General features: G+C 34.6%; 1 protein-coding gene across 7 annotated transcripts in view; it reads left to right on the top strand.

The window, feature by feature from the left end:
* The window catches only part of TMTC3 (transmembrane O-mannosyltransferase targeting cadherins 3), a 60,047-nt gene that overhangs the window by 15,563 nt on the left and 17,116 nt on the right, over positions 1–27,368 (top strand). For 4 of the 7 annotated variants that reach the window (XM_043447541.1, XM_043447544.1, XM_043447540.1 and 1 more), the window contains exons 2-10: positions 3,373–3,589; positions 5,025–5,078; positions 6,240–6,458; positions 7,758–7,857; positions 11,836–11,951; positions 12,401–12,573; positions 18,794–19,046; positions 24,429–24,577; positions 26,538–26,658. In XM_043447541.1, the coding sequence (XP_043303476.1) occupies positions 3,392–3,589; positions 5,025–5,078; positions 6,240–6,458; positions 7,758–7,857; positions 11,836–11,951; positions 12,401–12,573; positions 18,794–19,046; positions 24,429–24,577; positions 26,538–26,658 (1,383 nt within the window). In that variant the 5' untranslated portion in view covers positions 3,373–3,391. The remainder of the gene's footprint in view (positions 1–3,372; positions 3,590–5,024; positions 5,079–6,239; positions 6,459–7,757; positions 7,858–11,835; positions 11,952–12,400; positions 12,574–18,793; positions 19,047–24,428; positions 24,578–26,537; positions 26,659–27,368) is intronic. The other 3 variants (XM_043447545.1, XM_043447543.1, XM_043447542.1) reach the window with 1 other exon arrangement.

The raw sequence follows: 27,368 nt of genomic DNA, 5'->3' as shown, positions 1-27,368 counted from the left end.
AAGTGGTCTCCTCGTCCTATTCCTTCACCATCTTAGCACCTCCCCCAGGGTCTTTTGAAAGACCCTGTCAGTTCTTCAAATCAGGTGGCCAAAGTATTGGAGTTTCAGCTTCAACATCAGTCCTTCCAGTGAATATTCAGGACTGATTTCCTTTAGGATGGACTGGTTGGATCTCCTTGCAGTCCATGGGACTTTCAAGAGTCTTTTCCAGCACCACAGTTCAAAAGCACCAATTCTTTGATGCTCAACTTTCTTTATAGTTCAACTCTCACATCCATTCGTGACTACTGGAAAAACCATAGCTTTGACTAGACAGACCTTTTTTGGCAAAGTGATGTCTCTACTTTTTAATAAGCTATCTGGGTTGGTCATAACTTTCCTTCCAAGGAGTAAGTGTCTTTTAATTTCATGGCTGCAGTCACCATCTGCAGTGATTTTGAAGCCCCCCAAAAAAGTCTGTCACTGTTTCCATTGTTTCCCCATTTATTTGCCATGAAGTGATGGGACCAGATGCCATGATCTTAGTTTTCTGAATGTTGAGTTTTAAGCCGACTTTTTCACTCTCCTCTTTCGCTTTAATCAAGAGGCTCTTTAGTTCTTTTTCAGTTTCTGTCATAAGAGTGGTGTCATCTGCATATCTGAGGTTGTTGATATTTCTCCGGGCAATCTTGATTCCAGCTTGTGCTTCATCCAGCACAGTGTTTCTCATGATGTACTCTGCATGTAAGTTAAATAAGCAGGGTGACAATATACAACCTTGACGTACTCCTTTCCCTATTTGGAATCAGTCTGTTGTTCCATGTCTAATTCTAACTGTTGCTTCTTTACCTGCATACAGATTTCTCAATAAGCAGGTCAGGTGGTCTGGTATTCCCATCTCTTGAAGAATTTTTCACAGTTAGTTGTGATTCACACAGTCAAGAGTCTTTGTCATGGTCAGTAAAGCAGAAGTAGGTGTTTTTATGGAACTCTCTTGCTTTTTCGATAATCCAACAGATATTGGCAGTTTAATCTCTGGTTCCTCTGACTTTTCTAAATCCAACTTGAACATCTGGAAGTTCACACTTCATGTACTTTTGAAGCCTGGCTTGGAGAATTTTGAGCATTACTTTGCTAGTGTGTGAGATGAGTGCAATTGTGCGGTAGTTGGAGCATTCTTTAGAATTGCCTCTCTTTGGGATTGGAATGAAAACTGACCTTTTCCAGTCCTGTGGCCACTGCTGAGTTTTCCAGATTTGCTGGCATATTGAGTGCAGCACTTAAAAGGTTTAATGTAGTCTAAAGTGGTGGCTCAGACGATAAAGCATCTGCTTACAATGCGGAAGACCCGGATTCAATCCTTGGGTCGGGAAGATCCTCTGGAGAAGGAAATGGCAACCCACTCCAGTACTCTTGCCTGGAAAATCCCGTGGATGGAGGAGCACGATAGTCTACAGTCCGTGGGGTCCCAAAGAGTTGGATACGACTGAGGGACTTCACTTCAAAGTTTTCTTAACTAAAATAATTTAATACCTTCTCATAGGCTCTTGTGTATGCATTTTTATACAAATTTTACATCTGATTTGAAGCCTCTTGTTGTTCTTCTCTGATCTGACCAGAACTCCTAGAGATTTAACTCAAGTTCCAGATCTTCTGGCTCTGTGAGTGATACATTAATTTCCTGTTCCTACTGTAACACATGCCACAAATGTGGTAGCTTAAAATAACAGACTTATTATTTTACAGTTCTGGAAGTCAGATCCTCAACAGGGCTGTAGTCCTTTGAGGAACTCTAATGAATACTGTGTTTCTTTGCCTGTTCCAGCTTCTGCTGTGCTACTTGTGTCCCCCAGCTAACCATCATATCACTCTGACTTCTACTTTTTTTTTGACTCTCCTGTGTCCCTCATTCACTTGTGAGTTTTCTTTTCATTGAATTGGCCCACCTAGATGGTCCAGGATAATTTCCTCATCTCAAAATCCTAAATTTAGTCCCACCTGTGAAGTCTCTTGCTATGTAAGTTAACATATTCACAGGTTAAGATGATTTACATATTTGGGGAGGACCTTATTCTTCCTTCCACAAGTGTTAAACTAAAACTATGCTAATGACACTACTCAAGCTAGAAAAGTAATTCATCAGCTCACTTTCTTACAGTGCCTTCCATCCTTATTTTTTAAATAGGGTTGTTTCTTCAGTAGCCTCCAGTTCATATAGTTCTTTCTACTCTAGAAACATTCTCTCACTGGATTCTTTTTAAAGCAGTGACTTAAATTATGCATTGTCATGTATGAATGAAGGCCAGTCTGTAGATTAAAGGTTTTTGTTACATTGGGAAAAAGGAAAACCATAGTTTATATCTGGATCATAAACTGCTTCTATACCCCAGGGGCCAAGCAGATAACATAAATCCATGGAATAAGTCAACCTCAGTGAAAGATAATGGAACTGTAGTTAAACTGGCTAGTATACATTGAGCTTAAAGGCATTCAAGACAGACATTTTAAAAAGACTTGATCAATCTGAGCAAGGCTTCAGGCTACAAGTTTGGACTCTTGATTTAAGTAATAGTTGATCTTTAGGTTCATAAGATACTAAAACTTGAGATTTATCTACATTTTAGAAAACCCATGATCAGTGTCTTTTAAAGTATGCATTTGTTTTCCCACAAGGATTCATTTAGATCCTGCTGGGACATATCATACCAGATTTTCTTTAGTTATCTTTGTTTCCCAGGTAACCTGACCTGTGACAGCTGAAGAAGTTAGTTAACTAGTTAACTAAAGAGATAGGCTTAAAGATTGATTGATGTGATAAACAACTGTAGCAGAGGTATGAAAACACACATGAAAGAGAGTGAGTGAGTGAGTGAAGTTGCTCAGTCCTGTCCGACTCTGCAGTTCCATGGACTGTAGCCTACCAGGCTCCTCCGTCCATGGGATTTTCCAGGCAAGAGGACTGGAGTGGGTTGCCATTTCCCTCTACCTTTGGAATATGGAGAGGTGGTCTACTAATGCTTCTTAGGTGGATGGCTTTTGAACTGCGTTTTAAAGAATTAATTCTCTGTGAGAATTCACATTTTGTCTTTATTTTACTTATTATCCTTCTATTAAAACTGTGCTTATTTTTTAAAAAAATGTTCTTTATTTCATTTTGGGCTTCCCTCGTGCCTCAGAGGGTAAAGCGTCTGCCTGCGATGCAGGAGACCTGGGTTTGATCCCTGGGTTAGGAAGATCCCCTGGAGGAGAAAATGGCAACCCACTCCAGTACTCTTGCCTGGAAAATTCCACAAATGGAGGAGTCTGGTAGGCTACAGTCCATTGGATCACAAAGAGTCAAACACGACTAAGCAACTTCACTATTTCATTGTATCTTCATGTTCTTTTCCCCAGATACTGTCCACGAGTGCTTATGGAAAAGATGGCTGATATTAACCTCAAAGAAGTAACCTTAATAGTTGGTGTGGTTGCTGTTTGCTATTGGAATAGCCTGTTTTGTGGTTTTGTTTTTGACGATGTTTCAGCAATACTGGATAATAAAGACCTGCATCCATCTACACCTTTAAAAACTTTATTTCAGAATGATTTCTGGGGGACCCCTATGTCTGAAGTAAGTATGAATTATATGTATCTCAGATTTTAAAATGTTTTGGTAGTTCTTATATTTTGTCTACATTGTCATCATGACAATTATAGAGTTCTTCCTCAGAAATTTTATATAAGACATGAATGTTTATAATAAATGAGATAGGAAGCGGAAAACATGATTATCATTTTTAAAGTAGTACCTGATTCTTTCCTTGATTGTGTACCTTGGCTTAAATGTTTTAAAACTAATATGTGTGTGTATAAACCAAATGTATTAGGAGAACAATAAGGGCAATACATATCTATTTCTTGCTAACTGACTTCATTTCTTTTTTCTTTCTTATGAGTCAAGCCAAGGAGATAACTATTTCTAGTATATTTAACCATTTAAAAGGGCTTCCCTGGTGGCTCAGTTGGTAAAGAATCCACCTGCCATGTGGGAGACCTGGGTTCGATCCCTCGGTTGGGAGGATCCTCTGGAGGAGGGCATGGCAACCCACTCCAATATTCTTGCCTGGAGACTCACCATGGACAGAAGAGCACGACGGGCTGCAGTCCATGGAGTTGCAAAGAGTCGGACACGACTGAGCAACTAAGCATTAACCATTTAAAAATTATATAGCTTCAATATAGATTGAGTAAAAATGTGAAGTACACATATTAACTTTTTCTGCAGAAAAAAATGATTTATTAAAAATTTTTATTTGTGCCATATCTCATATCTAATAATTATTTTGATTTTATACTGAGAACCCAAAAGTGTAGGTTGTTTTTATGAAGGTATTTTTCCTTTGCTAGTAACTTTATTTTGAAGGTCAATGTTAAACTATTAGGGACCAAACACCTGCAGCTTGGGATCATATAGACTGGATTCTAATTTTAATTGTATGATATAAAAGCTGTGAAGTAGGTGGGAACACAGCTTTTAGGTGATGAGGTATTTTCCTGATCTATAAAAGAATAAACTTTGAGGATTCATTAATGAATCTGTCTGTAATACGTAGCACATAGTTGTTGAAACACAGCATGTAACACTCTTTTTGTCATTTGTCATTCATGGCCCCTTTCCAAATTCTCCAAACTTGGAAACTTCTCAAGAAGGGGTATGGAATCTTTCATTCTTTCAGTCACAAACAAGTATTATTTTTTCTTACTAGAGAAGCAGGTTATTTATTTTCCTGCAGCCTTTCTGTTCTCACCCAGTTCTAGCCTTTAGAAGAAATGTCTTTTGATAACAAGGGGAAAATATGGTCCTGTCATGATATTATTGTCTTGATAATTACTACATTATTTTCTAGATAATTCATTCCCCTGTGCCCATACCCTCTGTCCCCAAATTATGCTAGTATCTACTGTGGTTTTAGTCATGACATTATATTTTGACCTTAAAAGGTGCTTTCTGGTATAAGTGATTTCAGTTTAATACATTGCCTTAAAAACATTTCTATATGTTTGAGGTGAAATCTGAAGGATGTACAGGAATTAGGCAAGAAAGAGAAAAAACATTCAAGGTAGGTAGCTCTCATGTTGTATGTAGTCAGTACAGACGGATATATTAAAATGTTCTTAGTTTCAAAATAGGTAATGTTTGGTTCTTGTGCTTCCCAGTGTTCCCTATTGGGGATGAGCAGGTTTAAGTCTATAGCTATAAAACAGGGTTATAGCGAAATACGGTAGAGGTAGGAGAGCAAGGAATGTGAGTGCGGATGCCTTTATATAAAATTACCAAAAAATGACTAGGGTAATATTTTCTATCTTTTTAACTTGTGTTTTATTCTTAATCTGCTTTGATTTTGTCTTAGAGTAAAAATATTTCTTGTTAAATGTAACTTTTATTTTATGAAGAAATTCAGTCCCTAACATAAAATTTGATCTACCACAAGTAGAGACTACAATAGCAAAGATGTTTATTCTTTAAGAAAGTTTTTCTCTTATATACTCCCTGTGTAGTACTTAGGAATTTTTGGTTTAATATATTCAGGTTTATACATTATGGAGGTATATTTTCATAAGACAACTAGGCAGTACCTTTTTGAGTCATTGTTATTTAAATTGCACTGGGTAATCATTCTATTCTTACATTTCCTTTTGAAAATCTAGCCAGCAGTTACATGAATGCTTTTTGGTAATAGTTTGGGAAACAGGCTTTGGAGGGAAATCCTGTACTACAATTGATTAATGCCACTATTATCCTATTTTCTTAATCTGTGTATTGAAGAGGAATTAGTAATCAAATGTTTTTCTTCTTTTCTTTGATTACTATATGTCAGCGTGTGTGTATACTGATACACATATATATATGGCATCACCAACTCAATGGACATGAGTTTGAGCAAGCTCCAGGAGTAAGAGATGGGCAGGGAAGCCTGGCATGCTGCAGTCCATGGAGTTGCAGAATCAGACATGACTGAGCAATTGAACTGAACTCAACTATATATCAAAGAGGAGATTGCCTTGTTTTTGGACAAATAGGGAAACACACACACACACACACACACACACACAAACACATAAAGCTATCTTTTACATTTGTGTTATTCTTGAGACTTCATTATTTTATTGTTATTTCTCAGCCAAATGTAGATTCTTTAGTAGTAAAAGCAGTGATTAGTTTATGTGTCCAGAAGAACCAAGATACTTTAATAATCAGTGATTGTTTTTTTTCCTTATAGGAGAGAAGCCACAAGTCTTACCGTCCCTTAACAGTATTGACATTTCGCTTAAATTATCTGTTCAGTGAACTAACACCAATGTCATATCATCTCCTAAATATGATTTTTCATGCTGTGGTTAGTGTGATATTTCTGAAAGTCTGCAGACTTTTTCTGAATAACCAGAGTAGTATGATTGCCTCTTTACTTTTTGCAGTGCACCCAATACACACAGAAGCAGTAAGTAAAATTTATTTTTTGCATTATTCCTACACATGACTATAATGGTATATATTTTTAAGGAAAAAAAATTAACCATGACTTCAAGTATTTAAAGACTCCTTAAGTTGGTACAGTGTCTTACCTTCCTAATGCACTGGATGTAGCTTTCCTGTTGTGTAAAAATTTTCAATTTAAAACAATTTTTGAAACAAACATTTATTCATGATTATAGCATGTAATTATTCAGCTTTAGCAATGTAAAGTGGAAATGAATACAATTCTTTTCTTTGCAATTTTTTTTTTTTTTGTGAATAAAGATTTTAAGTATTTGTCAACTTGGCTTTGTTTGTGTTTCAAAGGACAGAAAATAATAGAAACTTATGTAAGGCATGAAAATGTATCAAAATACATGCAAACGTAAGCAGACATCCTAACAAATGATGCTCAGTTATTTCATATTATTTATTACCATATGTTTAAAAATTGGGCACTGTCTCTACTATTTTCAGTATTGCTCATGACCAACACATATTCAAATTATAACCTTACTTAATTTGGTAATCTTGAGACTCCAGAGTTGCCTCTCAGCAGAGCAAGGAGGAGTCTATTCAGTTGTTTTATTATGAGCTTTTAGTTTGAAACAGTGGTCTGTGTGTTTAAACTCTGTAGAGCTGTGTGTGTGCGATGCAGTGTCGTCGTGTGTTTCTCCCAATATCCTGAACCTTTTGGTATTTAACTGAACATTTCTCTATACATCTACAAAAATGATTGGTTGTTTTAAGTTTTATAGTGAGTTCAGAATACTTTAAAGAGTTTGGGGGGATTTTATATTTAAATTTTTTTAAGTTTAAAAGGATATTTTAAAGTGTATTGTCTTTTTAAACTTTGCAGGTTTTATTTGTGAGATATGATGTATTGAGTTTGTTATATACTTATATTTTAAGAACACTTGTATTTTTAAAAAAAATTTAGAACTAAGTCTCGATGGTATACTATTTATTTGTGTAAGATGTTACTGTTGAAGGAAGCTGGGTAAAGGGTAAACAGGACTTCTCTATACTATTTCTGCAACTTCCTCGGAGTCTATAATTATTGATAGTTAAAATAATAAAAGCTAATAGTTACTGAAGAATATATTTTTATGTAAGATACACAAATTCACCACATGAGGGCACTCAAGGAATGCCTAAAAAACAGAAATGTGCACTTGAAAAGTTACAGCAGCTTAATTTCTAATTAAACTGCTGTTGCAATTTTATACTTAAAATTTCAAAATGCTTTTCATTAATATGGACCCCCCTGCCTTTCCCTTTCCAGGTAACAGGTGTTGTAGGAAGAGCAGAACTTCTGTCATCTATCTTTTTTCTAGCTGCATTTTTGTCATATACTAAATCAAAAGGACCAGATAATTCCATAGGTAAATGTCTAATATTCAATACTTTTCCTTTAGCTGTAAAACTCAAGTAATTTGTATTTACTTCAAGTGGTTCTTATTATGCCATATTTGTTTATATATCATGTCACTTTAGCATCTATGGACGTAAGAAAAGTATGCAATATTGTCAGTATTAAAAATTGAGTGTAGTTTATATTTTATCATGACTAGCAATTTCTAGTTGATCTAATTTTTTAAAATTTCCCTAGAATATAGGAGTTTTAGGGTTATTCTTAGTTCTGTCTGCCATTACCTCCAAATAATTAAAGTAGCAATACTTAGCTGTCTTTCTATAAATAACGCCTGTGAAGGCTATAACATGTATTGTTTAGGCAAGATTAAAATCCTCTTAGAGTATAACTTTCATTGTGTCGATCATAGTTCAGCTGTTCATTGACTCCCCTCTATGTCATCTGCATTGGAAAATGCCTTGTATACATTAGCCCACTAGTCCTAGTGATGCTTGGCATTGTCAGAAAACAAATTCCAGGCAGTAAAAATGATTTTTAAAGACTGTGGATACAGTGAACATGAAAGGGACTTCACATAATGGTCTTAATCTGGTTAATCTTAAAATTTATTTCTGAGGTTTTTTTCCTGTGTTCTTGGAGAATGTTCTCACTATAGACCCAAGGCGTTGATGATAAGGAGCCTCATTTTTATATGTATGAAAATGAGGTTTCAAGAAATAAGCAGTTCAGCTAAACAGCTTCTTAGATTTGTCATGTAAGTAGGTTTGCTTTATGCTGCTATGCGTAATGCCTTTTTAAAACAATTTGGGTTCAGCGTAGCAAAGTGGTTAAAAGCATGGCCTGTGGAGTCCAGTTTCACGTTTCAGGCCCACCGTTTAGTAGCTTCATTTACTGTGTTGGTCAAATTACATCACCTCTGTGCTTTAGTTTCTTTATAAAATGTAGGTAATAAGAGTCTCTACCTGTTGAGGATTAGTTGAGTTAAGCATGTTAAGGCATTTAAATCTGTACCTGGCTCATCGGAAGCAGTAACCCTATTTTCCCTGTTGCCTGTCATGCAGTGAGAGGTAGTTCAGTAACTAATACGGAATTGCAAGCCAAGATCATCTTTAAATACCATCCTAAACATGAATGATGAACTTAGAATATATTGTGAACTTCAAGACTGTAATCAGGCCTCTGCCTACTTCCCTAAACTTGGTGTCTCCTACAGTTTTACCCTAGTCTCTTCACTATAGCCAAGCAAGCCTTGCTGATCTTCAAACAGGTGAAGCACTGGCCTTTACACTTGCTGTCCCCTTTTGCTTCAATTTTCTTCCGTCAGATCTTCACATAGTTATATTCTTTGCGTCATCAGGCCTCAGCTCAGCGGTTTCCCTCTTAGAGAAACTTTCTTCGTTCTAGCTAAAGTAGCCTTTCATTTTATTATATTTTTTCATTCTTAGTAATTTTACTTGGTTATTTTTAAAAATTTCTTATTCTTTGTAACTCCAGTTTCTTTATTTCCTTTAGAATCACTTGTTTTAAATTACTTTAACTTCTTAGTTTATCTTTTCAGGTAATTCTTATTTAGTTAATGTATGTTATTGTGTTTGTACTCTCTCTTTTTTAACTGTAGTACCCTTCAGATATCTACTTAGCATATTTTAAAAGGCTTTTGATCTCAGGCCACATGTTCTCTGAAAGTTATTGACCACTGTCTAATAATGAAAAAGACCAGGGCCACTGTGTCCATCCAGTGACTTAATTAAACCCAGGATGGAAATTTCCAGGCTTCCCAGGGCCGCTTCTGATCACTGTTGTTGTTGCCACCCAACCATCTCACCCTTTGTTGCCCTGTCTCCTCCTGCCCTCAGTCTTCCCCAGCATCAAGGTCTTTTCCAATGAGTCGTCTCTTCACATCAGGTAGCCAAAGTATTAGAGCTTCAGCATCAATCCTTCCAATGAATATTCAGGGTTGATTTCCTTTAAGATTGACTGATTTGATCCCCTTGCTCTTCAGGGACTCTCTAGAGTCTTCCCCAACACCACAGTTCAAAAGCATCAATTCTTCGCCACTCAGCCTTCTTTATGGTCCTACTCTCACATCCGTACGTGACCCCTGCAAATGTAGTAAATACTAAAAATAACTAAAAATAAATACATGATACCAAAGATATGTGTCTTTACACATGTAAAATCAACTTGGAAACCTGTGTTTGAAATTGGAATAGATTTTGATTATTGAAATTGATTCTATACTGAACATATGTATTTTTTTTTAATGTCAATTTATTTAGCAGGAATACTTACTTGGGACTAAATCACCATAGTGACTTCAGCCACAGAGATCTGATTATAAAAATCAGTGTGTACGTTCATAGTCACCAAAGGTTGAAGAACTAAAGTGACTGTTTTTAGCAAAACTTTTGCCTTTATTAGAACTATTAGTTGCTTAAATTAAATCCAGCATCATGGAATGCAGCTGTTTGGTTTCTATTCCTTGGAGTGAGAGTATAATGCAAATTAGCAAGTTTTGTATTTAGTTTTGTATTTAATATGAGAAGAACCAAGTTAAAGTCATGGTCTGCTTACTGTGTATGACTCTGGTTAAACCTCCAAAATTCTTTCCTCATCTTGAATATGATTCCAACTGCCCTCATATCCCATAGAGTGATTGAAATGCTATGAAATACACTAAATTGGTTATCTAAACTGTTTAATATACCTGTTATCAAGGCCATTGTTTCCCACTTTTTTTATTATACGCATACCATTTCAGTCATACTATATTCTCTGTATCCTTCACTTGCCAAGCTTATTCCCTCCTCTACTCCTTTATTCATAGATACCCCTTTGCCAGTTTTTTTATGTCTCATATGTCCTTCAAGGTCCAGCTTTCGGTTCAATTTGTTTTGTAAATAATCATCTACTAATTTCTTGGCTCTGTGAATTTCTTGTTGACTTTTAGCCAGATAATTCAGCCCTTAATATAATCTGTTACATTAGTATTAACAGTTTGGGCCTAACTAGAATATGAGAGATTTTCTGAGGAAGGAATACTGTTATACTCAATATTTCTAATGGTGTTCTAGGTTTGTTTTTTTGTTTTTTTCCCTTTAGGTAATTTTAGAGTTCTTCAAAATTGAAAATGATTTCGAAAACATAGTTCTATATTAAACCCAATGACAAAATAAAAATGTAATAGCTTCATGAATTCTGTTATTTATACCTGGATTTAAGTCAGTTATTTGAGTTTTATTTGATTAATGTTCTTATTAAAAACTGAGGTCACACAATCATTCTACCATGTGGAAGAGTTATAAATCATATTTTCTGATAAGAAAGCTGAAGCTCAAAAAAGTTGCCTAAAATCCCAAAGCAAATTAGTGGTAAATCCAGATTTAGTCTCACAATTCATTATTCTTTAATCAGATTACTACTAAGTAGAAGCACACAGTACAAAAGACATTTACTCACAATTGATGAATGTAAATTTTCCCCTTAAATAGAACTTGTGAATATTCTATTACAAATTTTTGTTATAGTATTGATTTAAATGCATATTGTTAACCTGTTTTAGTTTTCCTCGTCTTATTTTTCCCAGTAACAATGGTAATGTACTTTGCCCAGTAGTTTTCAGTTTCAAATTTTTAATTACTTACAGATATAATAAAGTGTATAGATATCTCTATGATAATTTCAGATATTTATCTTCATTTCAAATTGATAGTTCATTAATCACTGCACTCAACACTAAATTTCTCTTTTCCAAATTGGCCACCCTACCTTTGTTTTTAAATGTTAGCATTTGATTAGGTAATTTTCCTCTTCACAAAAGTTTTTTAGTTCAAATTATATATATTAATGTACTGTTTTGAATATATAAAGCAAAAATTGCTTACAACATTTGAAGTTTTTCAGTAATATCTAATTGTTGTCTTATTCTTTTATGATATTGTAAAATTGTTTTTGTGTGTTTTTATATTTTTCTGTTCCTGAATTGTAGCGTGGACTCCAATTGCATTGACAGTTTTTTTAGTGGCTGTTGCAACACTATGTAAAGAACAAGGAATAACAGTTGTGGGAATTTGCTGTGTATATGAAGTATTTATTGCCCAAGGGGTAAGGAGAAATATAAATTTCCTTGTTGCTGTCTTTTATATTGTTTGATTCAGATTCTAATGATATATTTTCTAAATGTATCATCATATAAATTGCTTTACCAATAATATTTAGCAAAAATTTGCAAGAAACAAGCATGTTTTGCCTTCATACCCACTGAATATTACTTAACATCTTATATTACAGCTTCAGTTTTTTAAGGACAGATTTTTAAGTTTCAATAAAGGAACTGTTGGGCAGTTTGCAAAAGCACCAGTAATACTGTATAGTATAATTCATTATTGGATAAGACTGTTGGGCTCAGTTTTATTCATTATCAGTTCCACCAGTTCCATGTTGATTTTATAATTATAGTCAATTTTTATTTAATCTTACAATTAGAAAGTACAGTTGTTGAAAACGTTACCGTAAATTGCTATTTTTTACTTATTTTTTTTTTCTTTTTCTAGTATACTTTGCCATTGTTATGTACTACTGCTGGACAGTTTCTTCGTGGGAAGGGTAGTATTCCATTTTCTATGCTGCAGACACTAATAAAACTCATTGTTTTGATGTTCAGTACACTGTTACTTGTTGTGATTAGAGTCCAGGTTATTCAGTCGCAACTTCCAGTGTTCACCAGGTATGAAATTCTGGTTCTTTTTCTTTTTTCTTTTTTTTTTTAAACTTTGAGTTTTAAGTGATTGCAAATGTTTCAGAAAGTCTTTGGTTTATATTAAGGTTTTTTAACAGCTTTATTGAGTTATAATTTATACTTTTTAAGAACCCTCATGTATTTAAAATGTTGAGATTAATAGGTTTGATATACGTGTACACTCATGGAAGCATCAGTCAAGATAATGCTCCCCCAGTTGGTTAAGTGTTCAGTCTTCCATATCCTTGGTCATTTTTGTCTACTTGTTCTATTAATTATTGAGAAAAGGATGTTGAAATCTCTGACTGTAACTGATCAGAGTTACAGACTGACTGATTTGTCTATTTCTCCTCAGTTCTGTCAATTTTTGCTTCCTGTATTTATTGTAAAACTCTACAATAAAGTATATCAATATTTAGGATTTTGATGTCTTCTTGATGAATTGATCCCTTTATCATTATTAAATGAGCTTTTTTATCCCTAGTAATAGTCTTTACTAAGAAATTCACTTTTCCTTATATTAATATAACTACTCCAGCTGTCTTTTTGTTAGTGATAAATGGTCTATCTTTTTTCATTCTTTTACCTCTTAATTCTATCTATATCTTTATATTTAAAGTAGATTTTTTATAGGCTACATATAGTTGGGTCTTCCTTTTTTGTTTGGTCAGATAATCTGTCTTTTAAATGGTGGCTTCAGCTGTCTGATACAGTTTGTTGTAAATCTACCATCTTACTAATTGTTTTCTCTTTGTCTCATCTGTTCTTTGTTCTATTTTTTCTCTGTTTTGAATTGAGTATTTTGTATTACTCCATTCTTATCTCCTTGTTGGCTTATTAGCTATAAATCTTTGCTGTGTATTTTTAGTGATTGCTTTAGGGGTTTTTTTGGTTTACATCATTTATTTATCACAATTTATCTTTAAGGAATATTATAATTGTATGTATGTAAATTATAAATGTAAATATATATAGTACTAATACATATATAATAAATGTGTTTTTATACAAACACTTTAAATAATAATGTAGCCTTTGTGCTATTTTCATATTTTTTATTGAGTATACATTATAAATCCCACAATACATTGTTATTTTTTCCTGTAAGCAGTTATATTTGAAAGATTAAATTTTTTAAAAATTTTGTGTTACCCCATAGAGTTACCATTTTTAGTGTTCTTCCTTTGTTAGATCAAGATTTTCATCTGGTACCATTTTTCCTTGTGACTGAAGGACTTTCTTTGACATTTCTTAACATGTAGGACTGCGCTGGTGATGAATTCTTTAAGCTTTTGTATATATAATACCTTTATTTTACCTTTGTTTTTGAAAGATATTTTCCTTGAGTGTAGAATTCTACAATGCTGGTTTTCATTCACTAACCTAAAAATATTACTCTATATTCTATGGCTTGTGTTATGTTAAATGGAAAATCTTTTCATCCTTATCTTTATGTTTCTGCATGTAGTATGTCTTTTTTTTCAATGTTTGCTTTTAATAGTTTCTCTTTATCGTTGTTTCTCTTCTCTGTATTTTTTAATTGAGACATAATCAACATATAGCATTTTATTAGTGAACAACATAATGAATCTTACACACACACACACACACACAAATGATTGCCATAATAAATTTAGTCAACATCCATCACCACACATAATTACCAAAAAGTTTTTTTTCTTTTGATGAGAACTTTTAAGATCTATACTCTTAGCAACTTCCAAATATATGATACAGTATTATTAACTACAATCATGATCCTGTACATTACAACTTCAGGACTTATAACAAACTGGGTGAAAATGGCCAGAAGTTGCAAGCTTTCAGTTACTGTTTGTGTTATCTTCATGTTTCTTGTGCTTAGGTTAATTTAGCTTTTTAGAATATGTAGGTCTTACTTCATATACATTTTGGAATTGTTTCAGTTATAAACTTCTTGAAACATTTTTTCTTTGCTCTCCTTTCTTCTTCTGCGGACACCAATTACATGTACTTTAGGCTTCTTGAAATACTACTGCTACTCTATATTTATTTCTCTTCCCTCCAAAGCTATTTTTCCCATTTTCATCTTGGATAATTTCTTCCATTGTAGCTTCAAGTTTACTAATTTTTTTCTGCATTTCTAATCTGCCCTTAATTTCTTTTATTTTTCATCTCAGACATTTTCATCTCTATTTGAGTTCTGTTTGAGCTGTGTGTGTGTGTGTTTGTGTATGTATTCCATATTTCTAACTGTTAGGACTTTAATGTCCTTTTCCACTGATTTTGTCATCTGTGTAATTTCTTGGTCAGTTTAGATTGAATAATTTTTCTCCTCATGGATTGTATTTTTCTACCTCTTCACATGCTTGGTAGTTTTTCTAATAGGTACTGTATCTGATTTTACCTAATGTATTCCTATAAATATTGTAGAGCATTGTTCTCAGATGCATGTAAGTTATTTGAAAGATGTTTCATCTTCAGGTGCTGCTTTTAAGCTTTGTTTTAGAAGACCATAGCAGTGTTTGTTTAACAGCTAAGTCGTGTCTGGCTCTTTTGGCAACCCCATGGACTGTAGCATGCCAGGCTCCTCTGTCCGTGGGATTTTCAGGCCAGAATCCTCGAGTGAGTTACCACTTCCTTCTCCAGGGGATCTTCCCTACCCAAGGATTGAACCCACTTCTGCATTGGCAGGAGCATTTCTTACCACTGAGCCACCTGGGAAGCATAGCAGCATTTAGGATAGGGCTAATTTTGCTCCCTTGCTGACACAAGACCCTTCTGAGCTCTCCTTGATAGACTTCGTGTTATGAGGATTTCCATTCTGGCTGCTGAAGAACTGTTCCCAGTTGTGAGTTTTTATCTGATCCTCTCAGAAGGTACTTTCCAAACTGTATTAGTTTTCCTAGACCTGCTGTAACAATTGACCAGAAACTGAGTGGCTTCAAGAGCAGGAACTTACTGTCTCACGGCGCTGGAGGCCAGAGTCCAAAAATCAAGGTGTCAGGCACAGTTCGTTCCTTCGGAAGGCTCTGAGAAAGAATCTGTTCTATGCCTAGCTTCTGGCGGCTGCTGGCAGTCTTTGACGTTCCTTGGCACGTTGCTGTATCACTGTAATCTGCTCCGTCTTTGCCTAGCCTTTTTCCCTGTGTGTTTCTCTGTATTTTCTCTTCTTTGTGTAAGAACATCAGTCATTAGATGGTGCTGTGCTGTGCTTAGTCGTGCAGTCATGTCCGACTCTTTGCGACCCCATGACTGCAGCCTGCCAGGCTCCTCTGTCCATGGGGATTCTTCAGGGAAGAGTACTAGAGTGGGTCACCATGCCCTCATTAGATAGTGGGCCCACCCTTAATCCAGTGTGACCTCATCTTAACTCTGACTGCATTGACAAAGACCTTCTTGCTAATAAAGTCACATTCTGGGGTTTTGGGTAGACATAAACTTTGGGGAGACAGGAATCAACCCCCTATACTGTCCTTAGGTATTTCTTTGTGTATATATGCTGATCAGTTCTCATTAGTACTGAAAACTGGAGAGAGAGCCTTTACAGATATGAGTTCTCTTTCTCAACAGTTTTCTTCTTCCTGGTATTCTGCCTGCTAATTCTAATCCCCCTGGACTTCTAGGGCTCCCAGCTCTATCTTCTCAATTTAGGGATACAAATGGTCTCCACTCAGATTCTCTCTTGTTGCTGCACAGACTAAAAATTCTATCCAAGTTCTAAACTCTTTAGGTAGGACTTCCCTCATCTGTTTTTTGTTTTTATTTTTCCTATCAATCAAGTGTCATTGTCCTTCTTTGCTTGATGCTTAGAATGTTAAAGGAAAGTTTACTTTTCCTTTTTTTTTATTTTGTTTAAGGCTAGAAACAAAAGTTATACTGAATTTTAACATTCTTATCTTTTTTTTCCTGCTTTCATAGCATTTTTCCACACCTCACTCATGCAAAGTTTAAAAGAAAATTTATAAAGTTGCCTATTCATAGTTTTATTCAAGTGACTGACATTACATGCAAGAAATTTTTTTTAAACAAAAGCCCAATTTTTTTCCATTATAGGTTATTACAAGATACTGAATATAGTTCTCTTTGCTATGCAATAGGACTTTGTTTATCTCTTTTATATTTAGTAAGGTATATCTGTTAAATCCAAGCTCCTAATTTATCCCTCCCTTACCTTTTCCCCTTTGGTAGTCATATATTTGTTTTCTATGTCTGAGTCTCTTTCCGTTTAGTAAATAAGTTCATTTGTATCTTCTTTTAGATTCCACATATAAGTGATATCATATGATATTTGGTTTTCTCTACCTAATTTACTTCACCAAGTATGATAATCTCTAGGTCTATCCATGTTGGTGTAAATGGTATTATTTCATTGTTCTTTTATGTCTGAGTAATATTCCATTGAATAATAACTATCCTTAATAGCATTTTTTCTATAAAGAATATTTACTTTTTACTACCAGAATTTTTACTTCTGAGTCTAGCCATGCTAAACTAAAAGCTCATTTAAGCATGATAGTGTGGAAAGTAGATTGAATTGTAGATAGATATTTTGTATTTCCTTCTTCACTCCTTAGTCCTAATGTTTCCTGTTTATCATTTGTTTTAGGGAATTTGAATCAAGTCTTTTGCATCTCTGGTTCTATAATATGAAAGTGTGCCTTATAGGTGTGAATGTATTTATTTTTTGTATATATATGTAGACGGGTATATGGAGTATGTTATGTTTAACACCGTATTTTCCAAATATAAGCATTTTAAAATGTGTATATATGTACGTGTGTTATATAAATTTTATTCTGTTATCCTTTGAGGTTGATTGTAATATGATTAGACTTGCTTTGACATGTATTCTTTGACTGAAGTTCAATTATCAAATAATTTATCCTAAATAGTTAATCTTTCTAAATGAACTCTGACAAGTGGATGACAGGACAAGGTTTTGTGTTCAGTTTTGTTGGTCATGTTGAGAATTCAAATCCTGACTTTCAAGATATAGTATTTTTCATACATGTATATATTGAGGTATGAACCTTTTGGAGAAGGGATTGGCTGTCCACTCCAGTATTCTCACCTGGAGAATCCCAGGGAGAGAAGAGCCTGGAGGGCTACAGCTCATAGGGTTGCAAAGAGTCGGACGCGACTGAAGCGACTTAGAACAGCATGAAAGTTTAGAAAATATTATTTGTTCAAAAAATAATTCATTTTTCTCAACCAGTTGATATTTTTAAGAAGACCAAGTCAAATAAGTGATAGAGGTCATGTCCAGCTCTTGGTGACCCCGTGGGCTGTAGCTCACAGGCTCCTTCTGTCCATGGAATTCAGGCGAGAATTCGTAAGTGGGTGGCCATTCCCTTTTCCAGTGGATCTTCCTGACCCAGTGACTCTACCTACCTTGCAGGCGGATTCTTTACCATCTGAGTCACCAGGGAAGATTTAAACAACTATATGTTAACACAATTTAGATATGTTAATACAATTTAGAACATAGTGTAAAGAATTAAAAATCTGGAATGATTAATTTAAATGTACTTTTAAAAAATGATTTCACTTAATTTGCAGTAAACAGACTAGTAATATATCATGGCCTATATAAACTAGGATATAAGTTGTATTAAGTAGAGCACAAATAAAATGTGCCGTATGGCTGTGCAGTTACTACTCTGTACTAGAATTTGGTTTTTAGCTTTGTAGAAGTCAAAACGAAAAGAAAAAGCTCATAGATGATTTAGTTGTCTCTGTGACAAAAGAAAACATAGTTCTAGAAAACATAATTTTCATTAACATTTGGTGATGAAAGAAACATCTCTTAAAAGGAAAACATTAATTAGTGTTCTCAGAAGCATTCATACAACAATGAATCGTACAAAACTTTTCTTATGATATTGAAGCAGAAAGCCATAATTTAATAAAAGCATTTCTACAGAATGTCATAATATTATAGAATACCTGTCTGAATCATTCTCATAATAAACTAGAAATAGGTAACCTGCTTGCCTCTCAAACAGTTCTTCATAAATATCATACCTCTCAATTAGACATTTCATAAAGAAATTTGAACTCAGGCAAGAATCTAAGGTATCCATAAAGAGTTTATGTCTTTAGCAAGATTACATGTAAAATGCTGTTTTTATTATTGTTGTTCAGTATTTGTATCTTTTATATATTAACTTTGTGTTTAAAGTGTTTTAATTTCAGTAACTTTTTTTTTTTTTCATTCTTTACACAGGTTTGATAACCCAGCTGCTGTAAGCCCAACTCCTACAAGGCAGCTGACTTTTAACTACCTGCTTCCTGTGAATGCTTGGCTTCTATTAAATCCTTCAGAGCTCTGCTGTGATTGGACCATGGGAACAATACCACTGATAGAGTCATTTCTAGATGTTCGAAATCTTGCCACGTTTATTTTTTTTTGCTTTTTGGGAGCTTTGGGAGTATTTAGTCTCAGGTATCCTAGTAATTCCTCCAAGACTGTTTTAATGGTAAGAAAGTTGCGTAAATTTTCAGATGATACTATATACAGTTTATTAATTGAGTGCCTTTAGTTTTTCAAAAGCATCTTTGAAAAATTGCTGTCTGTCTTTGTTTGTGTCATCCTAATTTATGAACTTATTTTAGGCTATACTATAATTATATGTCAGAGTTTGATTAATGCTGCACATTCAGCATGTGACACAAAGAGTGATTATGAATTTCCCTAATTTGGTGGGAACTCTGAAATCATGGAGCATCCTTTTTAGCATTTTTTTTTTTTTATTTCTTACCTTTACCCCACTAGATTATACACCCTTTTAAAGAAATTATTCAGTATACTGTATACTACTTTGTTTTCTTGGCACAGAGAAGAGGATCATGTAAGATAAGCCCCTAGAAATGCATAGCTCTTTATTTTTCATTAGCAAAACTTTCATTACTCCCTGAGGTATTTCTTGACTATGTTCAGAGAATTCTAATTATTTGAAAGTCTTTTTTTGTTTTTATGACATCTGTTTCTTTGTAGTTTTCTTAGCTCTGCCCTCACTTCTTACTCATAATAATTGTGTTGCCTCTTTAAATTATGGAAGAAAATAATCATCTTCAACATTTTCTTAAGAATTTACTGTTTGCCAGAAAGTGTTTTAATACTTTGCAAGTATATTCTGGCTGCAGCCACTAGATTCATTTATTCATTCAATAAAATTTTTGATTTGTAGCCTATGTAGCAGGGAGCATTTTAGGCACTGAGTATATGACAGTAAAAAGAAATACAGGACCCCCATTGCCAGAGAACTCACATTCTAGAGAAATTTGAAAGACTATAGGGATTGAAGTGAAGTGAAGTCACTCAGTCGTGTCCGACTCTTTGCGACCCTGTGGACTGCAGCCCACCAGGCTTCTCCGTCGATAGGATTCTGCAGGCAAGAATACTGGAGTGGATTGCCATTTCCTTCTCCAATAGGGATTGAAGAAAGATATATTTACTAGTGCCTGGACTTGTTGAGTTTGAGGTATCTTTGAAATTTTCTAACGGAGATTTTGAATGGCGCTTAGTGCCTGGAGTTTTGTGGCAAAGCCTGAGATACGCATAAAAAAATTTGATAAATTGCCACAGAGAAATTTGACAGTTGCCATAGAGATAGTAATTGAAAGCAAGATGTAAAGAAGACGACCTTTGGAGGGGTTATAGAGCAGCCTTTCTCAACTGGGATTTTGTCACATCTCTTGGAGGTGGTAACTAGCTATCACCATTCTAGATGCATAGAAGTTAATTCATACACGTAATGCATGCCTTAGACTATTTGTTCTTAATTTTCCCTCAATAAATAGTTGAAGGGGCTGAATAGAATGATAGAGAAGAAGGCTGTATCTCAGTCAGTCTTGAAAAGCTTCCATATTTAGGTGTTGTGTAAAGGAAAATAAACCAAATAGCTGCTGCTGCTGCTAAGTCCTGTCTGACTCTGTGTGACTCCATAGACAGCAGTCCACCGGGCTCCCCTGTCCCTGGGATTCTCCAGGCAAGAACACTGGAGTGGGTTGCCATTTCCTACTCCAATGCGTGAAAGTGAAGTCGCTCAGTCATGTCCGACTCTTGGCGACTCCATGGACTACAACCAACCAGGCTCCTCCATCCATGGGATTTTTCAGGCAAGAGTACCAAATAGGAAATAGACCAAATGGACAGAAAGGTAGGAAAACGTTTCTGGAAAAATGGTTAACACCAACAGTTGCTGTCAAATAGTGAGATCAGTTGGATTTGACTTCTTTTATGTAGTTACTTGGCTTCTCTCGTGGCTCAGACTGTAAAGCATCTGCCTGCAATGCTGGAGACCTGGGTTTGATCCCTGGGTTGGAAAGGTCCCCTGGAGAAGGAAATGGCAACCCACTCCAGTATTCTTGCCTGGAAAACCCCGTGGGTGGAGAAACTTGGTAGGCTATAGTCCATGGGGTCACAGAGTCGGACACGACTGAGCGCCTTCGTTTTTCATTCATGTAGTTACTTAAATGAAATCTGTATCTGTGGAGTGATTTGATTAGGAGGTGAGGAAGGGAAGATTGCTAGTGTAGGTAACCTTTAGGAATGATTTAACTGAATGTTTCAAAGAAGGAGACAAGGTCTAATTTAGAGAAGATAGCCAGTCAGGCAGTGGCTTCAAGTATAACAAAGCAACTGATCTTTTGTTGGGGGATCAGGGCTTGGGGGAAGCATAGAGACCTGGAATTGATGGACCTTCCGAGGCTGAAGTGGGTTGATGTTGGGGGGAAGAATTGCTTGGTTGGCATTTAGAATCACTTTCATGGGAGTACTCAGTTGGCTGACCTTTATACACAGAGATATCACTAATGGGTTTGCTTACAAAAAGGTACTCTGAGTTGAAACATTAAGTGAGGTTACAACCAACTGCTTGTTAACCATGTCCACAAAAATCTTTCCCTAAGAGTGTGGGAACTTGTTTTTACCTAAGGGTCATAATGAATGGTTAAGATAACTTAAAGATAATATTGTCAAAGGAGAAGATTTTTAAGGTTGGAAAGGCAAAAGTGTTTTTAGCATAGAAAATTGTTATAAGAAAGTGATTAGGTAAATGAAAGGTTGATTGATTTTAAGATTAGAGGTGTAGAGCTCAGGTTTGGCCTCAGATAGATGGAGACACTGCTTATGTTATAGGAAGGATGGAAATGGTCGTGAACGTAGATGTTAATAGATTTAGTAGCAGAGAATTAAAGAAATTCTTGTTTTATTGCTTTTGTTTTTTCTGAAAGTTTGGTAGTGTAGTCACCTCCTAAAAGTGATGTGGGTCAGAAATTTGAGAAAAATAGTCAAGATTGAAAATAGTAAAAGAGAGTGAGAGTGAGCCTACCAAAGAAACCTAGAATCTTGAGCAATCTTAAGGATTTAATTTGAAGTTGATTATGAATTTATGATGATAAAGATTTATTTTTGCTTTGGGACTTTGTCTAATGATGCTTTGCAGCTCACATAAATAAAAACGAAGCAGATACATGGTAGAATATATCTAAAACTGAGTTTCTACTAAAAAGCAAAATAAAGAGTAGTTAAATACAAAGTTTTGGCAAGTAAAATAATGATTTGTATAATGGAAACAATAAAAAATAGAACGGATATTGCCAATGAAATTAACATAGATTTACATTAATTATGTTATATTTTGTATGTATAAAAAAGGAACCCTTGTGACTTTAGGTATAACTGCTTTAAATATAGTCCTAAACATACTCTTAAATTTTTTGAAATTGAAATAGAGTCAATTTATGATACTGTGTTAGTTTTGTAGAAAACAAAGTTAGCTACCAAAGGGGAAGGGTCTTGCCTGGTGTCTCAGTGGTAAAGAATCTATCTGCCAGTGCAAGACCCAGGAGCCACAGGTTTGATCCCTGGGTCAGGAAGATCCCCTGGAGTAGGAAATGGCAACCCACTCCAGTATTCTTGCATGGGAAATCCCGTGGACAGAGCCTGGCGGGCTACAGTCCATGGGGTCGCGAAAGAGTTGGACAGGACTCTTAGCAATTTAGCAATGTGGGAAAGGGGAGGAAGAAGTGGGATAAATTTGGAATATAGCATTAACAGATACAAGCTATTGATACTATACATAAAATAAAAAATAGAAAACTATATTCAATAGCTTGTAATAATCTATTATAGAAAATAGTCTGAAAATAAATTAATGTATGTATAAAACTAAACATACTGTTTTTAGTGGTAATATTATTTGAAGCTATCTGAAAGAGGTAAGTAAACCAAAGGAGTGTCTAGCAAGCACCAGGTATGTTAAGCACTTAATAAATAAGATGTCATGTGTATCTCAATAGTATAAGTAGTTAATCCATTTATTTATTTAAAAAAATGGAGTCACAAGGTGATTGGAGTAGTTTACTCCAGATTTGCCTCCAGAACTCTTCGCTCTTTCCATTCTTTGAGAAGATATTGCATTATAGTTAACTTGGTTGGCATACAGTAACAGCGTATTAGAACATCTGAGTAAGTCAATCATTGAGACATTTCTTATTGAAGAATCAATAGATTTTTTTTTGAGAGATGGCTTTTCTTTTTTTGTGTAGCTTATTCATCAATCCATGATGCCTCTTTGGATGAATTTAACACTTTATTCTTTCAAATGAAATTGCCTTAGGGCATCCATGAATTAACAGGAAATTTTTTTAAAAAGGATCATGTATTTAGGAACAAATACCTCTGTTTCACAGCTACCTGGTTGTTTTTGTCAAACATTTCTGGAAAGTGGAAAGTGAATTATGCACTCTTAATGTTTTACCTTTTTGAATAGAAAGAAAGCACTAAAATTTCAGACTTACAAATTGCTAATAAATGAGCAGTTTGATGGTAGTGCTTTTCTTCAGATTCAGTGTTGGATCATTACAAATTACTAATTTGTGATTCATGGAGAAAGTATTCTTTTCACTATTTACATTTCTACATTGATTTTCAGTAGTAAAGTATAATAAGAAGCATTGGTTTGTCTCAAACTGTTAGAAGACTCTCAGACTTCTGAAATTGAAAAAACAACATATTTATTCCACAAGGTACTATAAAACAAATCAGAGTAAGAGAATATGGAAGCAGATGTCCGTAGAAACAGATGTCCTACTGACAACCAGCTTATTTCTTTCCATAAGTTATTTGTGTGCTAGTTATTTTCTCTTATCTTTTGTAATGACTGTAATCTGGAAACCGTATGCCATCCCATTTTCAAAATGGCAAAAACATCTAAGCATTTTGTGATGTTTATTTCTAACACAGTGCACAGTGTTGGAAATTTAGAAATTCTTACGGAATAAGTGACTTGATTTAAAGGGGCCAGTTTTATTTTTATTCATATACTAAGTCTGTTAAATGTATGTGACCTATCAGAATACTATGCAGAGCAACGCTGAAGTAACGTATAGAAGTAGTCTACTGTCTTGTTGAAACGTAGCTGATCAATTTCCAGTATTCTTTACACATAGTAGTAATACTGATATCTTTTCCTGTCAGTTTATTTTTACCACGTGCACATAAGTTATGTAAAATGTTAATCGCTCAGTCATGTCTGACTCTTTGCGCACATTAGTTAGACATATAAAAAGTACTGATTTTTTTTTAGATATATTTTCAAAAATTTTTTATTTGATGAGGCTGAGGTGTAAGCTCTAGTGTTTAGGAAGATGTCATCTCACCTTGCTGACATACATCCTCATGTTTATTGTTACCATCCTTAAGTTTCCTTCTCTGTGTTTAAATCAGTATTCTTTATAGTGTTATTAAAATTGATCCACCAGTATTATCCAAATTAAATGATAAAATATTTGGATTTGACTGTTGCTGTGTGTATATTTTTTAATTTAATAAATTATCTTTTTTCTCTTTGTAGGCACTTTGTTTAATGGCATTACCATTTATTCCTGCATCAAATCTTTTTTTCCCAGTTGGATTTGTTGTTGCTGAACGAGTATTATATGTTCCTAGCATGGGGTTCTGTATTTTGGTAGCCCATGGATGGCAGAAAATATCAAACAAAAGGTGAATTAAAATGTTAGTGCATTTAATGCTTACTAACTGTAGAATTTAGTATGATGCATTTAAGTGTTTAAAATGTTTGTTCTATTTTTATGTCATCTTTTTATACCTTTTTGTTTTTCACATTGATAGTCTCCTTAGCTCCTTAACTCCTACCTTATCTATGTTTTTCCTCATATTTATATAATTTTATTTTACAGTCTAACACATAAGAGACTTTAATTCAGATGCAGATGCTACAAAGAACATTATTGAGACTAAAGTTTCAAATGATCATTGCTGCTTTCATATGTAATGAATTAAGATACAGTCGTCTTAAATGAGTCATATTGGATTAATACATGTAAAATGCATATAGAAAGTAAAAGTAATTTCTTGCTTCATAGAAACCACCATGTTCTAGTTGCCTTAAACTCACTGTTAAGGAACAGAATAATCACTGATTGTATATGCAAAAAATAGTCACTGTTTCTTTTTTCTTACTTTCCTGTCCCCTTTCAACCCACAGAATTGACTTGTCTTCATCACTTGACTGTTTTGTAACACGTTGAGTCTTATGGCCAAATCCGGTCCCTGCTTGGTTTAAAGTGTATCTCCTGGCAGCTGTCAAAGTCTCTGTCCTGACTCTCCGCCACCTGTGTTCATTTCTGCTCAACCTCTTTTCACATTCTTGCTGTTGTACCAGCTCTTTAAATGTTTTTTATTTCTCAGGGTTTTACAAATAGCTGTTTTTCTCACATTGCATGTTCTCCCTGACAGTCTCATCCATGACTACAATTTTCACTCTAATATAAACTTTCTCGTAGCTTCTACCCATGTATCCAGTTATAATCACTACCAATCTTGTAGTGCCTCCCATGTGTCAGCTCTGTAATACATTTATGTAGATTTGTTTTCTCGTTTAATCTAGAAATCCCTTAACTTCATTTTGCACATTTGAAAATTGAAGCTCATATAAGTTACCTGAATTACAAAAGACCACACAGCTAGTAAACAGCAGAGTCTTGATTTAAATTTATATCTGACTATCTCTCATGTCCATGGTCCTTCTGATCCATGTACTTTTATCCTGGCTAAGTGGATCTATGAAAGTGAAAGAAACAGAACTTTGTAACTGAGGCAAAAAGCAAAAGCTCAAAGAACATTAATCCTACTAATACCAAATAAGATCATAGTGATTATCGAAGTATAACGATCGTTGTGTAAGTGACAAATTGTGTCCCAAGTGATTAACCTAAAGCTGTGGAAGTAATTTGCATCTATTTTATAAAGGGTTAATTTTACTATGACTTTTAATGAATAATTCTAGCTTTTTAAAATGTAAAATTCTGGGACTTCCCTGGTGGTCTACTTGTTAAGAATCCCTCAGCCAGTGCAGGGGAGACATCCAGTCCCTGGTTCAGAAACTAAGATCCCACGTGCATAGGGCAGCTAGGCCTGCGCACCACAGCTTTTGAGCCCACGTGCCCCAGAGTCCATGCTCTGTGGCAAGGATAGCCACCACGTTGAGAAGCCTGCACACCGCAACTAAAGAAAGCTGTATGCAGCGAAGACCCAGCACAGCCACACACACATACACAAAAGATTCTTTGAAGAATATCATGATCACCTGTGGTGTATATTGTAAGCAGTAATGGTTTTAAATATAGCCAGGGATAAGATTGACCCTTTATAAACACCACTAAGAGTATTCAGGTTATAGGTAATGATACAAAAGAACTGTAAGAAGTCACAATTAAAAATTTGGTTTATCAGTTTTTTTGTCATTGAACTTTATACAGTAGTGTTTATAATGTTTAATTGTTTTGGTGTTATTCTCTCTCAAGCTGGATGATTATTAGAACAATCCCTAGTCTTTAGAATAAATTCAAACACAACGTTTAGAGATATTTAACGTATTTCTTACCTCTTTTTGGTGATGAAGACAATGTTTTTTTTGTTCTGCTTTTTCTTCCTTAAACAGTGTATTTAAAAAGTTATCCTGGGTTTGTCTATCTTTGGTGATATTCACTCATGCCTTAAAAACACTCCACAGGAATTGGGATTGGGAGTCTGAATATACGCTGTTTATGTCAGCCTTGAAGGTAAAATGTTATTCAAAATATATCACCGATTATTTCCTATTGCCATTTCTGCTACAGTGTTCTAACTTTATTTTTAACTAGACAGTTAATTCTCAATGTTACATACGTCATCAAAAAATTTATAAAAATAATTTGTTCTTTGTATAATCTATACCATAACCAGTGCTCTGAATAGTACTTAGTTGTATGTCTGGAGCATATATGAATAATTCACCAAATGCTATACAATTGTTAGATGCTGAAATGATAAAATGTTTAAATGTGAATACTTTGTTTCATTTATTCTTAAGGTGTACTTTTTTTTTTAAGCTTTTAACATGTCTGAAATCAGAATAAATCTTACAGTGAAAGGCATCTTACAATTAATGACCTTTTTTGTTTCTTAATGATATATAAGATAACGATGAGCCTTACAACTGATGGCATCTTAAATTCAATGAAATAAAATACATGGCAGAAAATGGCACCCTATCATACTGAGGATAACCAATGGTTATAAAACTATAGGAAAGATAGGTACTGGCAGACAGGAGGGATGTTGCATCTCTATGGAATGGACAATATAAATGAGAAAAGTTCTTTTAAAAATCATATGATTTGTTTTCTGTAAAAGTTATAAGCAAAGATTTTTTTTCAGTTGCTTCTTTTCTTCAAATCTTTAAACTCTTAACTTCCTTTTTGGCTGTTTCTGTACTCTGCACAGTTCCCAT

This window comes from Cervus canadensis, chromosome 25 (assembly GCF_019320065.1).
Source record: "Cervus canadensis isolate Bull #8, Minnesota chromosome 25, ASM1932006v1, whole genome shotgun sequence".
Taxonomy (NCBI): domain Eukaryota; kingdom Metazoa; phylum Chordata; class Mammalia; order Artiodactyla; family Cervidae; genus Cervus; species Cervus canadensis.
Note: the sequence above shows the minus strand (reverse complement) of the source record. Positions and strands in the feature narration are given on the sequence as shown.